The sequence below is a fragment of the Solanum lycopersicum genome, chromosome 9 (assembly GCF_036512215.1).
Source record: "Solanum lycopersicum chromosome 9, SLM_r2.1".
NCBI lineage: Eukaryota > Viridiplantae > Streptophyta > Magnoliopsida > Solanales > Solanaceae > Solanum > Solanum lycopersicum.
The window spans coordinates 14,413,893-14,437,069 of record NC_090808.1 but is presented as its reverse complement, the minus strand read 5'-3'; the positions used below and the strand labels follow the sequence as shown (position 1 = coordinate 14,437,069).

Below are 23,177 nucleotides of genomic sequence, written 5' to 3'. Positions count from 1 at the left end.
AGCTTTAAAAAAGTACTTTTGAAAGTACTGAAACTTATTTTTAAAATAATCAGTTATGTGTTTGGATAAAAGTGCTAAAGTTAAAAAAAAGTTGTTGATGTGTTTGGCAAATAAGTGCTGATAAACAGCTTTTTAAATCAAATGTCTGAAATACACTTAAAAGCTGTTAACCTAATAAAAGTTAATTAATTTATATTTTGCAGCCATAAATAATTATATTTTGCTATCATTCACATATTTCTTCTTTGCTCCTGCTCATGGGAGTTTGAAACTCCTCGCTGGGAAAAAGGAAAGAAACAAAAGAAGTTATGGGGGTAGTGTTCGTTGATTGTATTAAGAAACTTCAAGCAACACAAGAGCAGCTATGGACGAGGCTATGAAGCCCTTTAACTGGAAATTGAAAGGAACAACAACGCAGATTTTGAGATTGTATTTTGTAGAAAGATTGTTACTTCATTCATCATTCATGAGATGTATATATACATGTGATTTGAATGAATCAATCTGGTAGAAAAGAAAAGAATCTCTCACTAACTAATTAGTTTGTTATGTAACTAACTATGACATCACTAACTATAAAATGAAAACTAACTAACTAACTAATTGAAATAATTAATACACATGTTTTAATTATGATTGTTAATACCCCTCCTCAAGTTGGAGGTGATGATTTCACAGCCAACTTGTGCAAAATGGCTGAATGTTTGATGTCAGTGAGTGCCTTAGTAAGTATATCAGCAAGTTGATCAGAAGTAGACACATGATGTAAAGAAATGAGCCCCTCCTGAAGCTTATCACGTACGAAATGACAATCCACCTCAATGTGTTTAGTTCTCTTATGAAACACAGGATTACGAGCAATATGGATAGCAGATTGACTGTCACAATGAACACTAATATGAGAAGAAATAGAAACATTCAATTCAGTTAGCAATCTGTGAATCCAAGTTAACTCTCCTACAACCTTTCTGAGTGATCTATACTCTGCTTCAGCTGATGATAGGGAAACTGTCTCTTGTTTCTTAGATTTCCATCTAATAGGACTATTCCCAAGTAACACTAAATAACCACTGACTGATCTCCTTGAGTCTGGACATGATGCCCAATCTGAATCACAAAATGCTTGAACTGTGCAGTCAGGGTCCTTAGACAAATGAACTCCTAAAGTAGTATCTTTTTTGAAGTATCTAAGTAGATGATAAGCTACTTGTAGATGTGGAGCTCGTAGATCTTGAATGAACTGGCTTAAGTGTTGTACACTAAAAGCTATGTCCAATCTAGTATTAGTTAATAAATTTAACTTGCCTATCAACTTTCTATAGAAAGTGGGATCAGACAAAGGAGTTCCTTCCTTGGCTCTCAACTTAACATTAGGATCCAAAGGAGAATACAAGGGTGTATAATTGAAGCAATCATATTCTTTGAGTAAGTCTAAAATAAATTTTCTTTGAGAAATGAGTACTCCATCTGTTGTATCAAGAATCTCTGAGCCCAGAAAATAATGAAGTCTTCCAAGATCTTTGATTTTGAAAGTGTTGTCCAGATATATTTTCAGTTGTGCAATCTCAGTTATCTCTGTGCCTGTTAAAATAACATCATCCACATATACTGCAACAAACACTGCCAAGGATCCTTCCTTTCTGTAAAATAAAGAGTGATCAAAATGTGAATGTGAGTAACTTCTGGATGACAGTGCCTCAGTTAGCTTAGAGTACCACTGTCCACTTGCTTGTTTAAGACCATAAAGAGACTTTTTTAGCTTACAAACCAGCTCTGAATTAGACACTTCAAGTCCTGGAGGTAATTTCATGTAAACCTCTTCATGAAGATCTCCATGAAGGAATGCATAGTTTACATCAAGTTGAAACATACTCCAGCCTTTCTTTACAGCACATGCTATCAAAGTTCTCACTGTAGTCATATTAACCACAGGTGAATAAGTCTCAGTGTAGCCTTTCACAACCAGTCGTGACTTGGACCTTTCTATGCTTCCATCTGCTTTATGTTTAACTTTGTACACCCACCTACAACCAATTGCTTGTTTGTTTGGTGGTAAAGCAACAAGATCCCAAGTGTCATTAGCATACAATGCTTCAAATTCTTGTGTCATAGCCTTTTGCATGCAGGATTTAGTGATGCTTCCTCATATGATGATGGTTCACTATCATGACAAATGTTCTCAACAAGTGACTGACTATTAGATGCAATCACTTCAGGATATATATGATGATGTTTGGTAAATAGTGTAGTAAGGGATAAGTTGTTGTTGAGTTGTGTGTTTTGTGTGTTAATGTTAGCTGATTTCAAATTGGGAATATTGACAATATAGTCTTTCAAATGTGATGGTATTTTATTTTCCCTATGAGACCTTATCTGTACTACTGTGGAAGTATCATGTTGAGATGATGTTGAAGATGTATTAGAAGTGGAGGGTGTATTAGGATTTTGAGTAATGTGATTAGGTGGATGAGAAGAAGTTGTATCAGTCACATTGTCAAAGTCAATTACATAGTTTTTACGTGAATCCAAATCAGTATAATCAGGAGATGAAAAAGACTTCAACAGAAGGAAAAGATATACTTTCAGTTGATAAAGTAAAAGAAAAAACATGTTCATGGAAAATCACATCCCTGGAGATATATATCTTCTTTGTAGCCAGATTCATTACCTTATAACCTTTTGTTCCAAAAAGAAATCCCAAGAAAATATGTGGAGTGGTTCTTCGCTCAAACTTATCTCTAAGTACTTTTGGGACAGTAGGATAACAAAGACAACCAAAGGATCTAAGTTGGCTATAGTTTGGTTTCTTATTGTACAATACTTCATATGGACACTTACTTTTCAAATAACTTGATGGAAGTCTGTTAATAAGATGTGTAGCTTTTAAAACACACTCTCCCAAGTATCTTATAGGTAGTTTATATTGAAATAAAAAAGCTCTAGTTGTTTCCAACAAATATTTATGTTTTCTTTGCACTATACTATTTTGTTGAGGTGTGTATGGACAAGTTTTCTGATGAATAATCCCTTTGGATAAAAGAAATTGGTGTGTTTCATTATTAGTAAATTTCAGTCCATTATCTCTTCTAATGCCTTTGACTGTGGTACTAAATTGATTCTCCACCATGGCTATAAAGTTTTTCAGAACCAGTAGAGCATTGCTCTTGGTACTTAAGAGGTGTGTCCAAGTTGATATGCTATAATCATATACCAATGTAGTGAAATATTTGTAGTTGTCATAGGTGGATACATGATAAGGTCCCTATAAGTCAATGTGTAGAAGTTCAAAAATGGATTTGGTTTGGCTTATGCTATGACTAAAAGGTAATCTTTATTGTCTTGACATTGGACAAATGTTGCAAGAAAAAGGTTCTTTGGGAGAAAAATTGACTGGTAAGTCAGTGATACCTTTAATTTTAACCCATGGCCAAGTCTATTGTGACACAATAAATCTACATTATCTCCAGTAGTACTACAAGAATTATGATCATCCAGAAAATTCTTATTACTAGAAGAAGATTTACACTTAAGAGGAACAGAGTCAGAAACAAACACTTTGTACTGATCTGGAGGACAAGAATTGGCAGAAAAAGAGTTACAAGTTTCATCTTTAATGGAACTAGAAAACAGACTATTATTAGGAAAACAACAACATATCTGACATGTATTGACTCTATCAGAGGTCTTCAAACACTTTGTGCACAAGAAGTAAAGCCCATCTCTACAATTACCAAGAACCTGAGGCCTCTTCACTAAAGGGGCCTGCAATAGACACAATGCATTAGTGAACATGACTATGCATTTCATGGTAGTGATTAGGGAATGAACTGAAACTAGATTATACTTAAAAGAAGGTACATATAAAACTTGATGTAAAATGATACTAGATGTGACTGGTACATCTCCAAACTCTGTTACTTTGACTTTGTATCCATTTGGAAGAGAAACTAGTATGGGAAAAGGTAAGGTTTTGATATTGATTAGAGAGTTTTTACTAAAAGTTATGTGGTTTGATGCTCCTGAGTCAATGATCCATAAATTAGTACTTGATTCAAAACATTTGCATGATGGATTGTCAAAAACAGTAGAGGAAGAGCAAACCAAAGTACCTGCAAAGTTCATTGATCCAGTAGTCATACCAGAAGCATTATTAGCACCAGCATCTTCTCCCATATTCTCATTCTGGAAATGATGCAATAGGCTCATGATCTGTCCATATTGTTCCTTCTTGAAGTTAACATTCTTTAAATTGTCACCTTGAGATTTTGATTGTTCCTCTCCATTAGCAGACACCATGTCACCTACAGTACCATGTACATTTGCTACCACTCTCTTTCCTTTGTAATTTGAGCTTTGTTGTCTAAAACTCTGACCACCATTGTAATTTCCTGGTCTATTATTTTGATTGTTACTGCTTTGAGTATACCCATGCAACTTGTAACACTTATCCTTGATGTGCCCAGTCCTTTTACAATAATCACACACCATGGAACTTCTGTTGTTGTTATTACTTGGATAATAATTTCCTCCTGAACTATTGTTAGCATCACCATGATTTCCATAACCATTTGCATAATTGTTTCCTTGAAAATTTGTTCTGAAAAACCTTCCTCCATGGCCTTTGTTATCAATATCTTTAACATTCAAAGAAACTGAATCTGTAGACATTCTACCTACAGGCTTACTCTCTTTGTTTTTCCTCTTGGATCAGCAATGAGAAAGCCTGACCCATAGAAGGAAGTGGATTCATCATGAGGATATTTCCTCTTATAACTGTGTACACTTCATTTAATCCCATAAGAAACTGAATTAAACGCCTATCTTGCTTAGCCTTGTGTATACCATCCTTTGCACCACACACACAAACACAACTACAATGATTTTTCACATTCAAAGTATTCAACTCTTCCCACAACTTCTTCATTCTTGTGTAATAGACAGTGATGTCTAAAACTCCTTGTGTGAGATCATTGATCTCCTTTTGGATTTGGTACAATTTTGATCCATTGGTTTGATCATACCTATCTTCCAACTCCTACCAAAGTTCAGCAAAATTGTTTACATATTCCACACTGTCTGAAACTTCTTTGATTAAAGAGTTCAGAATCCAAGATGTTACCATATCATCACACCTCTGCCATTGACGTAATTGAGGTGAATTGACATTTGGTTTCTCACAGCTTCCATCAATGAAGCCCAAATTATTTTTCACTTATAAAGCCCTCATGAAACCTCTTCTCCAAGACCGATATCCTGTTCCATCAAACTTAATAGGAACAAGCATCATTCTTGGATTATCTAAGGGATGCACATACAAAACTCCATTAGAATCACTTCCAGATGTGTTAGTTCCCTCAAATGTGGATGCAGTATTTTCATAGCCATGAATGCAACGCAACAAAACTTATTATGAAATGTTCGACATGGAAAAGAAAGGAAACAGAGATGAAGCTCTGAAGAGAAGCTTGTGAATCAACACAGAAACTTCAAAGCTTGTTATCAATTGAGGAAATCAATCAAAAACAAGTAACCAGAAGAAGAAGAAGAAGAGAGCAATTAACCGTCTGCTCTGATACCATATTAAGAAACTTCAAGCAACACAAGAGTAGCCATGGACGAGGCTATGAATCTCTTTAACTGGAAATTGAAAGGAACAACAATGTAGATTTTGAGATTGTATTTTGTAGAAAGATTGTTACTTCATTCATCATTCATGAGATGTATATATACATGTGATTTGAATGAATCAATCTGGTAGAAAAGAAAAGAATATCTAACTAACTAATTAGTTTGTTATGTAACTAACTATGACATGACTAACTATAAAATGGAAACTAACTAACTAACTAATTGAAATAATTAATACACATGTTTTAATTATGATTGTTAATAGATTGGAGCTTCGTTTCTCGTGGCTAGATCTCGATGTTCGCAAAGGTGAACTTTTTCCGACCAGATTTTGCCTATTTCAGTGTAACAATGGGGATTGTTTGTTGAACAGGAAACCGGGTGGATTGTGGGTTGTGTGGGGTTGAGCTTGTTTGGAGGTCGGTTTGTTGGTTGGAAAAATGGGTTTGGGTGGTTTTGGGATCGGAAAATGTTGGGTTAAGCAGTGTTGGTGGGATTTTGTTGAAAAAAAAAAGAACAACCAATGGGGTTTTGGGTTGTGGCGACTAATTAAAATATATGTATGAAATATTATTTATATTTGTATAAATTTCTATATTGTTATGATATATGAATTAATATTAACAAAACAAAAATAATTATTAAAAAAAATAAAATAACCATAACTAATGACATGTAAAAACAGAATTTAAAATTAACTGATAATATATTCTAAATTTAGATAAATAAGAATAGTTATCGATAAACTTATTTTAAAATATAAAAAAAATTCTTTTAAACTATTAAATAAATAAAACATAAAAGTCACGAATTTTGAAAATGTTAGGCCAAAATTGAGTGTCAACAGTTGTCCCTTTCGTTGGATATGATTGATGAAAAAAATCGTTGACAATGAAAATTGACACACCTGATGTTGGCCGAACACATGACCTATATATAAAAGTGTGGTTTAATTGTGGTGGAAGTCGATCCCGAATTTGCATCCAAAAGGTTCTATATTGTGCTGCTTCCTTGTTGAAGTAGTCCACACATGTGGCTCCACTGAGAATGCATCCTCTTGGATGTTCTCGAAAAAAAAGAAACTCATTAGCAAAGACAAAATTACAGAAAAAGGAAAACATCTCTTACAATAAGACAAATGAAGATGATCCATTGATAGGAAAAAAAATGCATGTCGATCAGTAAGACGAATGAAGATGGATCTATCGATAAGATTATGAATGTATGTCTATCGGTAGGATGAATGACAAAAGATGATCCAACGGTACGATTTTGAATGTATGTCCATCGGTAGGACGAATGAAAAAAAGATGATTCATCGATAGAATTTTAAATGTATGTGCATCGATAGGATGAATGAAGAAAGATGATGATCCATCGGTAGGATTTTGTATTTATGTCCATCGGTAGGACGAAAAAAATTATTCATCGGTAAAATTTTGAATGTATGTCCAATGATAGGACGAATGAAAAAATATGATCTATCAGTAGGATTTTAAATGTATATCCATCTGTAGGACGAATGAAGAAAGATGATGATCTATCAGTAGGATTTTTTATTTATGTCCATCGGTAAGACGAACAAAAAAAATGATCCATCAATAGGATTCTGAATGTATGTCCATTGATCGAACAAATGAAAAAAGATTATCCGATAGAATTTTGAATGCATGTCCATCGGTAGGACGAATGAAAAAAGATGATCCATCGATAGGATTTTGAATGTATGCCATCGGTAGGACAAATAAAAAAAATTTCAACACAAGTCTCCTCCGACTTGAGCGCGAAATAGATAGAATGCACATCTTTCACCTCCGAATGGATGCGACTTAAATGCAAATATCTTTCAACGCAAGTTTCCTTCAACTTGAACGTTGAATAGATAGGGTGCACATCCTTCACCTCCGAATAGATGCGACTAAATGCAATGGCCTTCTTGGCGAATGAAAAATGCAATGACCCTTTTAGTAAATGAGAAATGCATGAACTTTGTTGTAAATAAAAAATTCAATAGCCCTCTTAGCAAGTAAAAATGCAATAACCTTCTCATTAAATAAAAAAATACAATGACCCTCTCAACAAATAAAAAAATAATGAAAATGAAAATAATGGATGACCTAATGATTTTTCACTATTACGAGGTGGATGAATGGTTCGATGACTGTCAAACTGTAACATGATGGATGACTCGGGGATTGTCCACTGTAACGAGATGGATGACTCGATGATTGTCCGTTGTAACGAGGTGGATGACTCGATGATTGTCTTGAAAGTTTCATCGCCCTAATGTTTTTACCTATTCCTGTACTTGAAAAGAAACAACTAGTAGACACAATGTCGCCTTAGATAGCGACTTAGTCAAGAAACCTTGATAAAAAAATTCTTTAAAAGAGAATGTGTATAAAATCATGGTCAGTTTAACACATGTGAACAATCAACGTTTTAATCTTGACCCATTTATGTTTATTATGACTCAAGTTTTATTGAGGATTTGTATGAATAGTTGTTGGCTCACTATGAAAATGCTGGAGATTTGCAAGTTGAATTTGAAGTTGACTATTGAGCTTCTCATGGTACATGTTGGAATTTTTGAGGCAGTCGGCCTTAAGAATTCTGTCCCAGTTAGAACTTTTGGCAAATCTCAAAATGACCTACAATTTTTACTAGATGTAGGTAGCACCTTTATTGTGAATTTTTGAGATATTCTCAAAAAAATTATCCTAGTGCTTATTACATGGAGAAAGAAAAATCACAATGGGTATATGACATAGCCATCGTTGTGCCTACATATCTTGTTGAGCTAGGAATCAGGTTAAATATAGTTTCAATTTTGTGGATGATTAATACTTCAAAGAATCTGAAACAAAATCATTAGTATAAAATGCACAATATGAATATGATGAAATAGAAAAATAATACTCCCTACAATATTCAAATCTTAAAGACGAAGATATATCACATTTTTTAGACGGACAACCCAATGAAGTAAAATAGAACTCCGCACATACAAGGTTAACCTAATGACACCTTTTACAATGAACAACGCAAAAATTAAAGGCAAATTCTTTTTTAAAAAAATAGAAAGACTCTACAAAAATAGCTTTAAAATATATTAAAGAATGTGCTTTGTTTGTTTTTTTTTTTGAAAAATAAAGAATGTGATGAGACAGTCAAATCTTGACTATAATTGATACCAACATTTAGGATTGCAGGTAACTCTCTCATTTATTTTTCTAACTAAGATTGAATCCAAGGTAATTCCTACAGCTTCAAACGGTACTTCAAACATAATTAAGGAATCTGTTCATCTTACTTCAAACAAAGATTTTTAATTGTACAAATCCTTAAGTTTCAAGTACCCTCACAACAAAGACAAGTCCTATTTCACACATATTTGAAACATTTCATTTGAGGAAATTTTCAGAGTACACTCACACTCAAAAGAATGTTAAATATATGCAACTGTGATACCATATGAATGACCTTTATGTAAATCTCCACTAACGTAAGAATATTTGGAATGAGATCATGTAGGGCTTGTCGTTAACTTGTAACATAAGCTTAGATAAAGGTAGAATATTTATTTGGGATAAGAGTGACTTAATCCCTCCTTGAGCGTCACACTGAATTTGTGCTCCTAATGATTGATACGCCTTTGCCGTCAGATCCTCTTCATTGTCCTCCCCTTTTTCGACTTCTTTTGAATTCTTATTTTTTTGGAGTTTTTCCTTCCTTTTCTTTTATCCCCTTTGTTTTTACTTCTTTTGAGTCCTTATTTTCTTTTATTTCATCTCTTTCTTTCGACTTCTTTTAAATCCTCATTTCTTGGATCTTTTCTTTTATTTTACACCTTTCTTTTGAATTTTTCTCCTCTTTTCATGGAGTATTTCTTTTCTTGTCTTTCACTGATCTTGTAGGGATATTTTTTTATTTCTTTCAACTTTTCTCTTTCTTTCTTTCTTTATTTCTTTTTCTTTCTCTAGAAGACTGTTTTGCTTCCTTGACTTTGGGAGACTCCATATGTTTGCTTTCAAAAAATTTAAACATGGATCTTCTCTTATAATTTGCACATTCTTGTTGCACTCAAGAAGGTTGGGCCAATAAAGGGATAGTGCATGTGAGCACTTAAAAGGGTAATGACTAAAAAGTGGTTGTTAAAAGAAAAGGTTTAAGGCTAAAAATGAGAAACTAGGGATTAATCTCATTTGATATGCTTTGAAAGGCATAATTTGGTCAAAAAAGGCCTACAATCCTTTCTCATACCAAACATTACTCAGGATTTTGCCTCGATGACATTTACTCTATGTTATAGATCAATAATGCGATACAATTGAATTTTAATCTAAAATTTCACCACACAATGCACATGAAACATAAAGTTGATTTAATTCTTATCTAAAATGCATGCCAGAGAATTTTCAAGCATCACAAAAGTATAAATTAGAGGTACCAAAAGAATCTATATTTTACCACAAAGTCGGTCCTCTACATCATATCAAATATTTTTGTACGCTCCTAACTGCATTGGTCTCAACTGAAGAAATGACTCTTACGATATATACACAATTTTTTTTAAAAAAAGGATGAGTACCGAACCCAAGCAGGCTGCCTACGTATCTCATTAAAATAAGAATCAAGTTTGTAGTTCATGCAGTTATGCCTTTGAAAATATGCACAAATGATTTGACTTTTTTTTTAATTCAAAGAATGAACAAACTCAAGAAGATCTACCTACGTATCTCACCAAGATGAGAATCAGGTTCGTGTAGTTCGTGCAGATATGACTTTGAAAACATGCACAAGTTGTCTTGTTTTATATTTTACTTTTGAAAAAAAATAATAGCGAACCTAAGAAGGGTTGCGTACGTATCTCATTAAAATGAGAATAACGTGTGCGTAGATCAATAAAATATGTCTTCGAAAATGCACACAACCCCCCTCTATTTTTTCATAAAGTAAAAGAATGTATACCACACCCCAAATGGGCTGTCTACGTATCTCACTAAGATGAGAATCAGGTTCATGTAGTTTGTTCAGATATGACATAAAGTAATTTTAAAATCTTGACAAACTCGAAGCAATTCTTTGTATCCTCTTAGCTGTCGACCTTTGTATTGTCTGTTAAATGTGCCCTATCATTTTTTTTGCAGTAACCACTTGTTGTTGTATAATTTTTGGAATATCTTTTGGGACCGTGTCTTCTTTCAATTATTCACGAAAACTACGCATTATTATGACCATCCCTGACTATTATCGGGGATGATTTCCTACAAAAATATAAGAAATGTGTGAAAGCAAGACCATAATAAGAAAAAATGAATAAAATAAAGAAATGTAACTTCATAGTCAATGACTCCCCTGATTTGTTATTTTGACTTGAACTAATTTCTTGTTAAATACAAAGACATGAATTTCGTGAGCGTTCTTGTCTTTTGCAATTTCGAACGAACAATAATTTCCGAATTCTAACATAAATCAACCTTTCACCTAAAAGAATAACAACTCAAAAGGTAATAATTTTCGAATTCTAACATAAATCAACCTTTCACCTAAAAGAAGAACAAGTCAAAAGGTTAGAGTGTCAGTTCGTGTTCATAATGGATACTACACATAATACACCAAGAATTAATTAGCACATAAACACTATTTTTAACTAAAGACAAAATCAATTATATCACATAACATACTAGTAATTATTGCACGTTCGATACAAATATGTGACCCTTTTATATCAAGGATAGACCTATCGATCTGAAGAATGTATTACGCCATTTGACATTATTTTACTGTCCTCCAAAACACTTAGTACAAATTTTCTGAATAATTTCAAATATAATTACAAAATAAGAAAAACAAATACAAATTGTTGGTTCTTTTGAGCATTTTAATATTTGTTTATTATTAAAATTGGCTCACATAATTTTGTCATTGGCTGAATAGTCATTCTGCCATTATTAACATGGAATAGAAGACATGCACTTGTGCCTAATTATTTAGTGGTCAATTAATGACCATAAGTATTATGCACTTTGCTTTCTGCTGAACGTTGCAGTGAACGTTATGATAGTCAAAGTGTAACATTTGGTGCATTTGTTGTCCTCACCTATTTTATTCTTTCATTCCTCCATTATACCTTGTAATCTATGTAACTACTAAGATCATTAACATCACTATTTACTATCCAATTATCTTTCTATTCATTGTTAGGAAGACTTCTTGTAGTATAAATACTGGTGGTCTTCATTTAGTTGATACACAATACACAAGAGAAAATATAGAGTGTAAGAGTTAGTCAAAAAGAGAGTTCTTATTAGTTGAAGAGATGTGTTCTTTTTTGTGGAGTTTTGGAGTCAACTCTGGTTCAGAGTTGTTGAGCTATACTTTGTGAAGACTGTTGTATCCTTGAGGGATAAGTCAAAGAGGACTACTGCTGGACAGGTGAAAAATATTTGTTTCAGTGGACTTGAATCTCCTTAAAGAGAGCGAGATATCCGTGCTTCAACCTGAAGTAATTTATTTCTTCATTTCATTTTTACAATTGTAATCTTGTATTATTGTTATTTTGTAAGTTTTCACAAAGAATTTTAAGGTGTTATCTTGTAAGTTTTCACTAAGAATTTTAAGGTGATTCATCATGGCTACAATTAAGAAAATCTCGGATGTCAAGATAGGAAACCTTAACAAGCCATTTCGATTCAATGGTTATCATTTTAAGAGATGGAAGGGTGAAGTATTTTTCTACTTACGTCTTGTCAACGTTTCTTATGTGTTAACTGAAAGAATCATAATAAATAAGATATTACCTCTATGAATGATGATGAAACTATTTCTTATCTAGAGAAAGTGAAAAAGTACGTTGGAGATTCTTATAAGTGTCGGTATTATATTCTTAATTGTCTGTCTGATAATTTTTATGATTATTATGATAGAATTTATATTTACTCTAGTGCAAAGAAAATTTGGAAAGCATTGCAGAGTAAGTATGATACCGAAGATGCGGGAGCGAAAAATATCCCATTAGTAGATTTTTTCATTTTCAAATGATGGATAATAAATCGGTAGTAGACCAAGCTCAAAATTTATCATGATTGTTGGAGAGCTTAGGTCCGAAGAGGTTAAAATTGGAGATAACCTTATTTTTTGTGGCATAGTGAATAAACTTTTACATTCTTGAAAGAAATTTCAAAAAACTATGCATCATATACAAAAGGAAACCGCTCTCTTGAAACCTTGATAATGAAAATCCGCATGGAAGAAGAAGCAAGGGGTCAAGATGCACTTTTACAAACAGAAGAGAACAACATCACAACGAAAGCAAATTTAATTACTTCGAAAAATGCTACTCCTGAAACTCACAAAAATACTTCTTTGAAGCCTAAGAAGAAAAAATTCAAAAAAAATAATGGTAGACCTGTCAAGAAAATTAATGGTAAAAATAACCAAGCATAAAATCAACAAGTTGAAGAAAAGAGACCATTCTCTGTATGAGGCAAGAGTGGGCATATTGCTCGATTTTGCAGGTTTCGAAAATGTGGTCCTAACCCTCAGGAAAATATTACGAAGACCATTTGTGGCGGTGCTTATCGACATAAACATGGTTGAGAATGTTGATGGATGGTGGAATGATTCTGGTGCAAACCGCCATGTCTGTTATGATAAAGACTGATTTAAAAAAATACTGATTTTGAGGAGCCCAAAACCATCATGTTTGGTGATGCTCACACTAATAAAGTATTTGGGAAGGGAGATGTCGAACTTTGTTTTACTTCTGGAAGGATATTAACTTTGAAAGATGTACTTTATACTACTTCTATGAGAAAAAATTTGATGTCTAGTTTTCTTCTTAATAAAGTAGGTTTTAAATGGATCATTATATCTGATCAAAATGCAATAGTGAAAAAAAAATATTTTTGTGGTGAAGGGACATGCATGTGATGGGATGTTTAAGTTGAATGTTGAGATGAATAAAATTTCTAGTTCTATTTATATGTTTTCTTCTATCAATTTTTGTCATGCTCGTTTGTGTCATATTAATGATCGCTATGTTAGAATCATGAGTAGTTTAGGATTATTCCCAATGATTAAAAAGAATTTTTAAAAGTGTGAGGCTTGTAGTAAAGCTAAAACCACTAAAAGACCTCATTTTCAAGTTGAACCAAAAACTAATTTGTTAGAATTAGTTCATACTGATATTTGTGAACTTGGTGAAATTCTAACTTGTGGAGGTAAGATATTTTATCACTTTCGTTAATGATTTTTTAAAGTTTACATATGTTTACTTGATGAAAAATAAAAGTGATGCTTTTGAAAATTTCAAAACTTATCTCCATGAGGTTAAAAATCAGTTTGGAAGAAAAATAAAAAAAAATAGAAGTGATAAAGGATGTGAATATGAATCAAACGAGTTTAATTCTTTTGTTATATCATTGGGAACAATTTATGGAACTACTCTACCTTACTCTCCTTCATCTAATGGAGCAGCAGAAAGGAAAAATAGAACTTTGGTTGAATTAATTAATGTCATGTTTATTGAGTCATATGCACCTTTAAATTTTTGGGGTGAAGCTATGGTAACTTCTTGTTATGTGTTGAATCGTGTGCCTCATAAAAAATCTAAATTGACACATTTTGAATTGTGAAAAAAGGTTACAAGCCAAGTTTGGGATATCTAAGATTTTGGGGTTGTCTATCCTTTGTGAGACTAATGGATCCCAAGACTACAAAGTTGGGTAAGAAAGTTACTACTTGTGCTTTTCTTGGTTATGATTCAAATAGTAAAACCTATAGATTTTTTAATTTTGAATAAAATATTGTGATAGAATCGGGTGATACTATTTTTCATGAAAATAAGTTTCCTTTTGATTATAAAATTAGTGGGGTTCAAAGGCAAAACAAAATATTTTATGACTACATAGTTCTTCTACTTCTACTTTAAAAAATAAAGAAGTTGACATTTTTGAGTTAAAAGGAAGTAAAAAAGCTAGAGTAGAAAAAAATTTTGGTCCTGATTTTTATGTGTTTAATGTTGAAGATGACCCTCTCACGTTGAAAGTAGCATTATCTTCACATGATTTTATTTTTTGGAAAGAGGTTGTAAATGATGAAATGAAATCACTACTTTCTAATAAAATTTGGAAACTAGTTGATTTACCACCGGGTTGTAAAACTATTGGTTGCAAAGGGGTCTTACATAAAAAGTTGAAACCGGATGGATCTATTGATAAATATAAGGATAGCTAGTTGCAAAAGGTTTTAAACAACTAGTAGGCCCAGAATTTTTTGATACTTTTTTTCCGATAACAAGAATTATATCCATAAGACTTTTAATTGCTATGGCTACAATTTTTTATTTGCAAATTCATCAAATGGATGTAAAAACTATTTTCTTAAATGAAGACCTAAATGAGGAAATTCATATGGACCAACCTGAGTCTCTTGTTGAAGCAGACTAAAAAAACAAAGTATATAAGCTTATTAAATCCCTATATGGCTTGAAACATGCACCTAAGCAATGACATGAAAAGTTTGATTCTTGCATGATTGATAATGATTTTAAAATAAATGAGTTTGATAAGTGCATATATCATAAGTCATGGAATAATTTACATGTGATTATTTACCTATATGTTGATATTTGTTGATTTTTGGTTCTAACATGAATGTTATTGATGAAGTTGTCATTTTGTTATGAAAAATCTTGGCAAGACAAATTTTATTCTTTGAATAAAAATAACAAGAACATGTGAGAAAATTTTCTTTTACCAGTCACATTATGTTGAGAAATTTTTGGAAAAATATAACAATGATTGTAAGCATGTTGTTACTCCTTTTGATTCAAGTGTTCACTATTTCCTATTAAAAGTGAAAATGATGTAATAAATCCAAAGGAATATGGTAGTATAATAGAAATTTTGAGATATGTGACTGATTGCATTAAGCCTGATATTACATATGCAGTAGTACCTGGTAGATTTACAAGCAATCTAGTTATTGAACTTTGCATGATGTAACAAGAGTTAAGAGGTATTTAATTGGAACCAAAAATTGTGGTTTGTTCTATAAAAAATATCTTGCTATACTTGAAGGTTGTTGTGATGCAGACTGGAACAATTTATCAGATAATTTATGTTCTACCACTAGTTAGGTCTTTACTTTAGGTGGTGGTGATGTTTGTTGGAAATAAAAAAATTAAATTATAATCGCTAACTCTACCGTGGAGGTTGAACTAATTGCTTTAGCTTCAACTAGTGAGGAAGCAAATTGATTAATTTATTAATTCATTGTGACAGCACCGCTGCAATTATTAGAGTTTAAAATCGTTATTACATTGGTAAATTCATAGCTATAAGGAGAAAACACAGTAATGTAAAATCACATTTGACGAATAGTACCATTAATGTTGATTATGTCAAATCTTGTGATAATCTTGCAGACCCTCTTACTAAGTCCTTAACAAAAGAAAAGGTCTGCAGCATATCGAGGGGTATTGGGTTGAAGTCTACAAATTGTTGAGTTATATATGAGAAAACCCCACCTGGGAACTGGAGATCCTATAACCAGGTTCAAAGGAAAAAAATAATCATATGATGACTTGTTGTGTAAAAATTCACTATCTTTTTACTCTCTCCCTATGATATGAGTGATTTGTCTCCTCTAGTTTGGTAAGGTTGATAAAACTCTTAATGAATATTTATAGCTTGTATGGGTGGAGTATTAAGCTTACAGGAGCACTCTTGACATATTTCACCCATGTGATGTGTGGAAGTATGTCGCTTCCTATGAGGATTGAGTTTATTTTAAAAAGCACTCATAAAATCGAGATAGCACATGGCCATAATCTGCTGGCTTTAAAGTTCATGTAAACACCTTGATTATTATGTGTGAGCAAGGATATTTTATTTTTCTTAATCAGGCATAGTTCAAGTCTGAGACCACTACGACCCTGGAGTAAAAATTATTGTTTCACTAAGTGAAGGTTCGATGCAGAGCATACCTTCATTATGCATAATAGTCTTCCTTCAGCTGATACACTCTCTTTTCAATATTAAAATGAGTGGGGGACTGTTGGTTCTTTTGAGCATTTTTATATTTGTTTATTATTAAAACTGGCTCACATAATTTTGTCATTGGCTAAATAGCCATTCTGCTGAACGTTGTAGTAAACGTTAGGATAGTCAAAGTGTAACATTTGGTGCATTTGTTGTCCTCACCTTTATTTCATCAAATGCATTCTTCTATTATACCTTTTGACCTATGTAACTCCTAAGGCCATTATCATCACTATTTACTATCCCACAATCTTTCTATTTATTTCTAAGATGACTTTTTGTAGTATAAATAGTGATGGTCTTCATTTGGTTGATAAATAATACACAAGAGAAAATATAGAGTGAAAGAGTTGGTCAAGAAGAGAGTTATTATTAGTTGAAAGGAGGTGTTCTTTTTTGTGGAATTTTGGACTCAACTCTTGTCCAGAGTGGCTGAGTTACACTTTGTGAAGGTTGTTGTATCATGGAGGGGAAAAGTCAAAGAGGAATAATGCTGGACCAGTGAAAAACCTTTGCTGCAGTGTGCTTGAATCTCCTTAAAGAGAGCAAGATATCCGCGCCTCAACCTGAAGATATTTATTTTTTTATTTCATTTTTTCAATTGTAATATTGTATTATTGTTATCTTGTAAGTTTTCACTAGTAACAATAATCATTCCCACGCGGGGGTACCATCATAAACTATGTCCTTGTGGAAGGTATTTCCTCTTGAATTTATTGCTATCTTCGAAAGCCAATACTTTTAGATGAAATGGTAACTTGATCCTTCTTCTATTTGAACAAACTATTAAGTTTCCTACCCCGAGTGACAATGATTTGTCAAACGTCGTATACTTCCTTCAAATTTAAATATATACAAATGATTTGTCTTTTATTGAATAATAGGCAAATAAATATAAGATGACCTCTAACGGGTCCAACACACCTTCGGTGTAGGGCCAACTTAGTTTAAAATGCTCTAAGTTTGATTGATTTAGATCCAACCTAGTTGACAAAAAGTTACTTTTGAAAGATTGGGAATCTAAGTGGACAAAGGCTGAAATTTATGAAAATCGTTGGATGCATAGTGAATCAATAAATTGTCGATCATTTCAAAAAAGGATTGAGTATGAAAAATCTGATTGTGATTCTATAAAATCGTCCTTTAATATACTTTATGGACAATAGGAATATGTCATGAAAGTATATGTACAATATAATGAATTATAAATGAACAAGTATAATATACAAATAATCAATATGATATACAAAATATAAGGTATAACACAATAAAAAAATACTCCTCAATTTGAAAATAATAATTCATATTGGTTAGAATCTCTTTGTTCCCAGTGGAATCTCCATTTTTTTATATCCCTACTATATTCAAATAGGATGAAACATCGTGGTGACTCAAAAAAAATCAATTAACTGAATTTTAAAGAGTTTGAAGAATAAACGAGTTTTAAAAGGAGTCGCCACCTAATTTTAGGAAAAACTAGAAAATCATTTAAATGATCTACAAAACCATTAGATTCTAGGTAAGGATTCATGTTATTCCGAAGAGAAGATGTTATGCACCCTTCGAAATTCACAATTATGATTCACGACTAAATTCATTTTTTCAAATTGGGGAGAAAACAGAACTATCAACAAGTATAATAGGCATGTAATATGCACAAATAATAAAATAAAACAATAATAAGAAATGACCTAAGTTTGCCTAGTTCTGATAATATACAATAATAAATAAAATTACAATTCGAAGTTATTCGAATAGCTTCAATGGGAAGCAACTCAGTGTACCTGTAAAGGCACTTAGTAAAAGAGTTATTATTAAATAAATATAAATAAAAGTGAATAAACCAAATAATAACTTAAAAATAAAAATACGTCTTATGAACATGGGAGCCTTGTAAATCGACGAAAAATTTCTTCATCGGCCATTTTTATCATACAAAAATATATAAACTTAAACTAAATTTCATCTTTTACAATGTGGAGGCCTCCAAAATCGATGGAGAGTTTCTTATTGGTCAATTTTAACAAAATAAATAATATGAACTTAAACTAAATTTCGTCTTTTAAAATGGGGGGCCTCCAAAATCAATGGAGAGATTTTCTCATTGGTCATTTTTAACAAACAAGATATATAAATTTATACTAAATTTTCGTCTTTCTAAATAGGAAGGTCTTCAAAATCGACGAAGAGATTTTCTTATTGACCAAATTTAACAAGTATATAATATAAAACTTAATTAAATTTTCCATCTTTTAAAATGGGACCTCCAAAACTTACAGAAAGATTTCCTTATTGGTCAATTTTATGTATAATAAGTCCAATAAATAATATCAATATAAGAAATGTAGAAATTGGTAAATATGATGATATGGACATAAATAATTAAAACTAACAGAGAATAAACAGAGCACTAATATAACCAACTGAATCAATCTAGACATAAAAATGTCCACAAATTTCTAAAGATGCAGAGAGCCAGAATTGTATTAAATATATTATAAAATACACACAACGACAAACTAAAAATAAATAAAAGTGAAACATAACAATAATAAATGAAAAATGCTACAACATCATAAAATAAAACTAAATCAAAACTGCATCAAATTTTAGAAATTCAAAATGGAAAAGTGGGAGTAAAATTGTTGGAGTTTTAAAACTCATTAAAATAGTGTAAAAAAATAAATTAATTTTTTTGTATGAATAACACCAAACAAAACAATAAAGTGCAAAAGAGATAACTGTAGCTTGTCAGAGCAATAATATTCACCAAAATTAAAATAACCATTTAAAAAATAGAGCAAACAAACTAAATATAATGTAATGAAAACCAGTAATATAACATATGTAAATATTACAATATTAACAATAACAATACCAACACAACAACAATGAAATGAACAACCGAACAATAAATATAAATATTTAACAAACAAAAGTGTAGCGACAAATACGTACTAAAATGCAAAAAAGAAAAAAACGGTCACCGGAGTGGAAGAGTTTCCAACAACTGGTTCAAATTGGAGCTCATCTGGTTTTCGTATTTCGCCCCAAGGTGCAAATTTGATCGTATTTGGACACCTGCAAAACAAGAAAAATCGTAAAGGGACAAGGGGATGGGGACTAGCGTTTTCTTCTTCTTTGCTCCGGCTCAGGGGAGTTTGAAACTACTGCTCGCTGAAAAAAGGAAAAGAAACAAAAGGAGTTTTGGTGGTGGTGTTCGTTGATTGGAGCTTCGTCGCTCGTGGCTAGATCTCGAAATTCGCGGAGATGAACTTTTTCCGGTCGCATTTCGCCTTTTTCAGTGTAACAGTGGTGGTTGTTTGTTGAACAGGAAACCCGGTGGATTGCGAGTTGTGTGGGGGTTGAGCTTGTTTAGAGGTCGGTTTGTTGGTCGGAGAAATGGCTTTGGGTGCTTTAGGGGTTGGAAAATGTTGGGTTAGGCTGTGTTGATAAATAAGAACAACCAATTGGCTTTTGGGTTTTGGCGGCTAAGGGAGGAAAATGGGAGAGAAAAAAATTAGTGTTTTTTCTATTTGGAAATTATTTCTCACGATGTAAAAACTCTATTTTTCACACCACTGGACTTAGTGAATAAGCTTTTGTGTATATAGAAATCCCAAAGATACTACAGTACGATATTGTTAGACCCGCAATCTACTTGATCTAACTACGTGCAGACATGCCAAAGACTTGGGCATTGGTCTTGGCATGGATGATGACAAAACAGTGCAACACAAGTTCAAGGTGCTTGGGTGTTGGCAAGGCAACTTGAACGTGCATGGCTTACGGGCTAAGGGCATTGGCAAGGCAGCATGTTGACTTGATGAGGCAAGACTGTGAAGACTTGGCAATGTCAGGAACAAAGGCAGTTCACCCGAAATTGCTAAAATAAAACTTAGTGTTGAAAGACAGCTAAAATATTCTAAGTGTTGGAAGCTGGCTGAAATATTCTAAGTGTTGGAATGAAGCCTGAAATATTCTAAGTGTTAGAATATTAGTATTTCGTGTAGATAAGAATGTAATTTGAATTAAATTCTATCTGTTGGAAATATAGCTGTTAGAAAGTTAGTTTTGAATCCTGTGATGACAAGTGTCGGACATGTGTCACTTGTAACCGCCGCATGTAACTGCCATTGTGCAGAATTTTGATTTAAAGGTGGAAATTCGTCTAAGGCAAAAACAGTGTGTTTCTAGCCTTAGACTAATTCGTGAAGACTTCCTTTGTATTACTTAAAGGTTAATAAAGGTTGGGACTAGTTCCTGTAAATTCTGTTGGTTGTTTGACGCTACTATTTTAAGTATTTCTTTACTTAGTCAATTTTCGTGGGTGCAAGTAGGCTGAGTGTTACAGACGTTTGTAAGACTGCCTAGAGTGGTGTGCGTTAAAAATAATCGACCCTCTTTCAATTGGTATCAGAGCGCGGTTAAACAATGGTGAAAAATACAGAACTATGGGAGTTGGCACGAAAAATTGAATCCTTCGTCGGGTTTACTGAAGACATTTTGGGAGACCCTACGTTTGTGGATTTTTTCACACAAATCATTGAGTTGAGAGTGGACGCTGAGAAAGTTCAGGGAGAAATTGGTGGATATTGACAGAATGTTGATAACCACATTACTGAAATCTTGGACTTTCGTACCACAATTACGCAAAAACTGGTGGGACTGCAGAAGGAAAATGAGAACCTTCGTGCAAAACTCGTCGTTTTGTGTCGGGCTGTGGCCACGTTAAGTTCAACTCGTGTTGAATCGTCTAAGGTAAAGATTCCAGAACCTAAGGCCTTTAGTGGCGCAAGGAGTGCTAACGAACTGGAAAATTTCATCTGGGACATGGAGCAATATTTTACCGCTGCAAGGGTGCCAGACGCTAATAAGTTGAACATTACCACAATGTATTTGTCGGGTGATGCGAAACTTTGGTGGAGGACTCATAATGCAGACGACGTAAGTGCTGGTCGTCCTAGAATTGATACATGGGATAAGCTAATAAAAGAAATGTGTGATCAATTTTTTCCTAGCAATGCATCTTCGCTTTCAAGGGATAAATTGAAAAGGCTAAGGCAGACGGGATCAGTGAGGGAATAAATAAAAGAATTTACCTCTGTGATGTTAGACATACAAAATATGTCTTATGAGGATAAACTTCACAACTTCATTTCGGGTATGCAAGGCTGGGCTCAGAACGAACTACGAAGGCAGAATGTTAAAGATCTGCCCGGGGCTATTGCTGCTGCCGATTCATTAGTGGATTTCCGGACGACTCATCCTTCCACAGACGTCCCCTCCACTTCAAAAACTAAGAAAAAGAATGAGAAGAAAGGGGAATGGAGAAAGGATAATCGTAAATACAATACAAATGATAAAGGAAAGGCACAAATGAAGGATGGGAAAGACAGGCCTAAGAACAAAGATGGAAATTCGAAGGGGTGTTGGACTTGTGGTGGTCCTCATTTGGTCAAATCTTGTCCAAATCAGGAAAAAGTGAATGCTTTGCTTGCTGGTAACGTGAATCAAAGGGAGGAGGATGAAGAAATCGTGGCTGCAATGGCAAACCCATCGGGATTGTCCTTCAATCACATTATGGGGATCAATAATGTTGGAGAAATCTCTAGTACTTCGAATCCTCATGCTTCCTTAATTCATATAGAAATGAAAGTGAAAGAACAATGTGTGATGGCAATGGTTGATACAGGGGCCACACACACGTTTGTAGATGTGAAGATTGCTACAAAATTGGGGCTGAACTTGTCTAAAAGCCCTTCTACGTCAAAACAGTTAATGCTAAGGCACAAGCCATTGTGGGCATGGCTTATGGTGTATCTATGTCAACTAGAAGTTGGGTGGGAAAACATAACTTGATGGTGATGCCGCTTAGTGACTTTGAAATCATACTTGGTGACTTTGAAATCATACTTGGGATTGATTTCCTAAGGAAATTCCAGTTTGTTCCGTTTCCTCAATTAGATGGAGTGATGGTCATGAATAGAAGCAATGCTGGTTTCTCAAAGGTGTTCATCCGTTTGGGGACATTAATAAAGTTGCAAAGAAGAAAGACAAGGGAATGTTGTTGTCTGCTATGTCAATCGACAAAGGGCTGAAGAAAGGTGAAGACACTATACTTGCTGCCTTGGTCGAAGTGAAATCTGATGTGAAGATGGAAGTGCCTGATTGTGTTGCTGAATTACTTAAACAGTATGCTGATGTTATGCCGCCTGAATTACCAAAGAAATGACCACCAAGGAGGGATATTGTTCATAAGATTGAGTTGCTGCCTGGTACGGTTGCTCCTGCACAGGCTCCTTATCGTATGGCTCCTAAGGAATTGGTTGAACTACGCAAACAATTGAATGAATTGCTAGATGCTGAATTGATTCAGCCGTCTAAGGCTCCATATGGTTCTCCTGTTCTATTTCAAAAGAAACAGGATGGAACAATGAGAATGTGTGTAGACTACCGGGCGCTGAACAAGGCAACTATAAAGAACAAGTATCTGGTTCC

At 33.4% G+C, this 23,177-nt stretch overlaps 2 protein-coding genes across 2 annotated transcripts; both read right to left on the bottom strand.

Annotated features, from left to right (window-relative positions):
* Nucleotides 1–2,106: 2,106 nt before the first annotated feature.
* Nucleotides 2,107–4,668, bottom strand: LOC109121063 (uncharacterized). The gene is made up of 4 exons (XM_019215543.1): nt 4,102–4,668; nt 3,663–3,762; nt 3,457–3,566; nt 2,107–2,556 (listed from the first exon to the last, which is right to left on the bottom strand). Exons 1-4 carry the CDS (start codon nt 4,666–4,668, stop codon nt 2,107–2,109), a joined length of 1,227 nt encoding a protein of 408 aa, XP_019071088.1.
* Nucleotides 4,669–4,681: 13 nt separating this feature from the next.
* Nucleotides 4,682–5,141, bottom strand: LOC138338385 (uncharacterized). The gene is made up of 2 exons (XM_069289341.1): nt 5,133–5,141; nt 4,682–5,035 (listed from the first exon to the last, which is right to left on the bottom strand). The coding sequence occupies exons 1-2, from the start codon at nt 5,139–5,141 to the stop codon at nt 4,682–4,684; spliced, it is 363 nt and encodes a 120-aa protein (XP_069145442.1).
* Between the last annotated feature and the right edge of the window lie 18,036 nt (nt 5,142–23,177).

Bases quoted from the DNA above. Each gene is read 5' to 3' on its own strand.
- LOC109121063 (XM_019215543.1), bottom strand. From the start codon at position 4,668: ATGTCTACAGATTCAGTTTCTTTGAATGTTAAAGATATTGATAACAAA. The intron at 3,763-4,101 runs GTTTGCTCTTCC...TGTCTATTGCAG, and splicing joins TGAACTTTGCAGGTACTTTG to GCCCCTTTAGTGAAGAGGCC. The intron at 2,557-3,456 runs GTAGATTTATTG...CTTCTGTTGAAG, and splicing joins GTAGTACTACTGGAGATAAT to TCTTTTTCATCTCCTGATTA.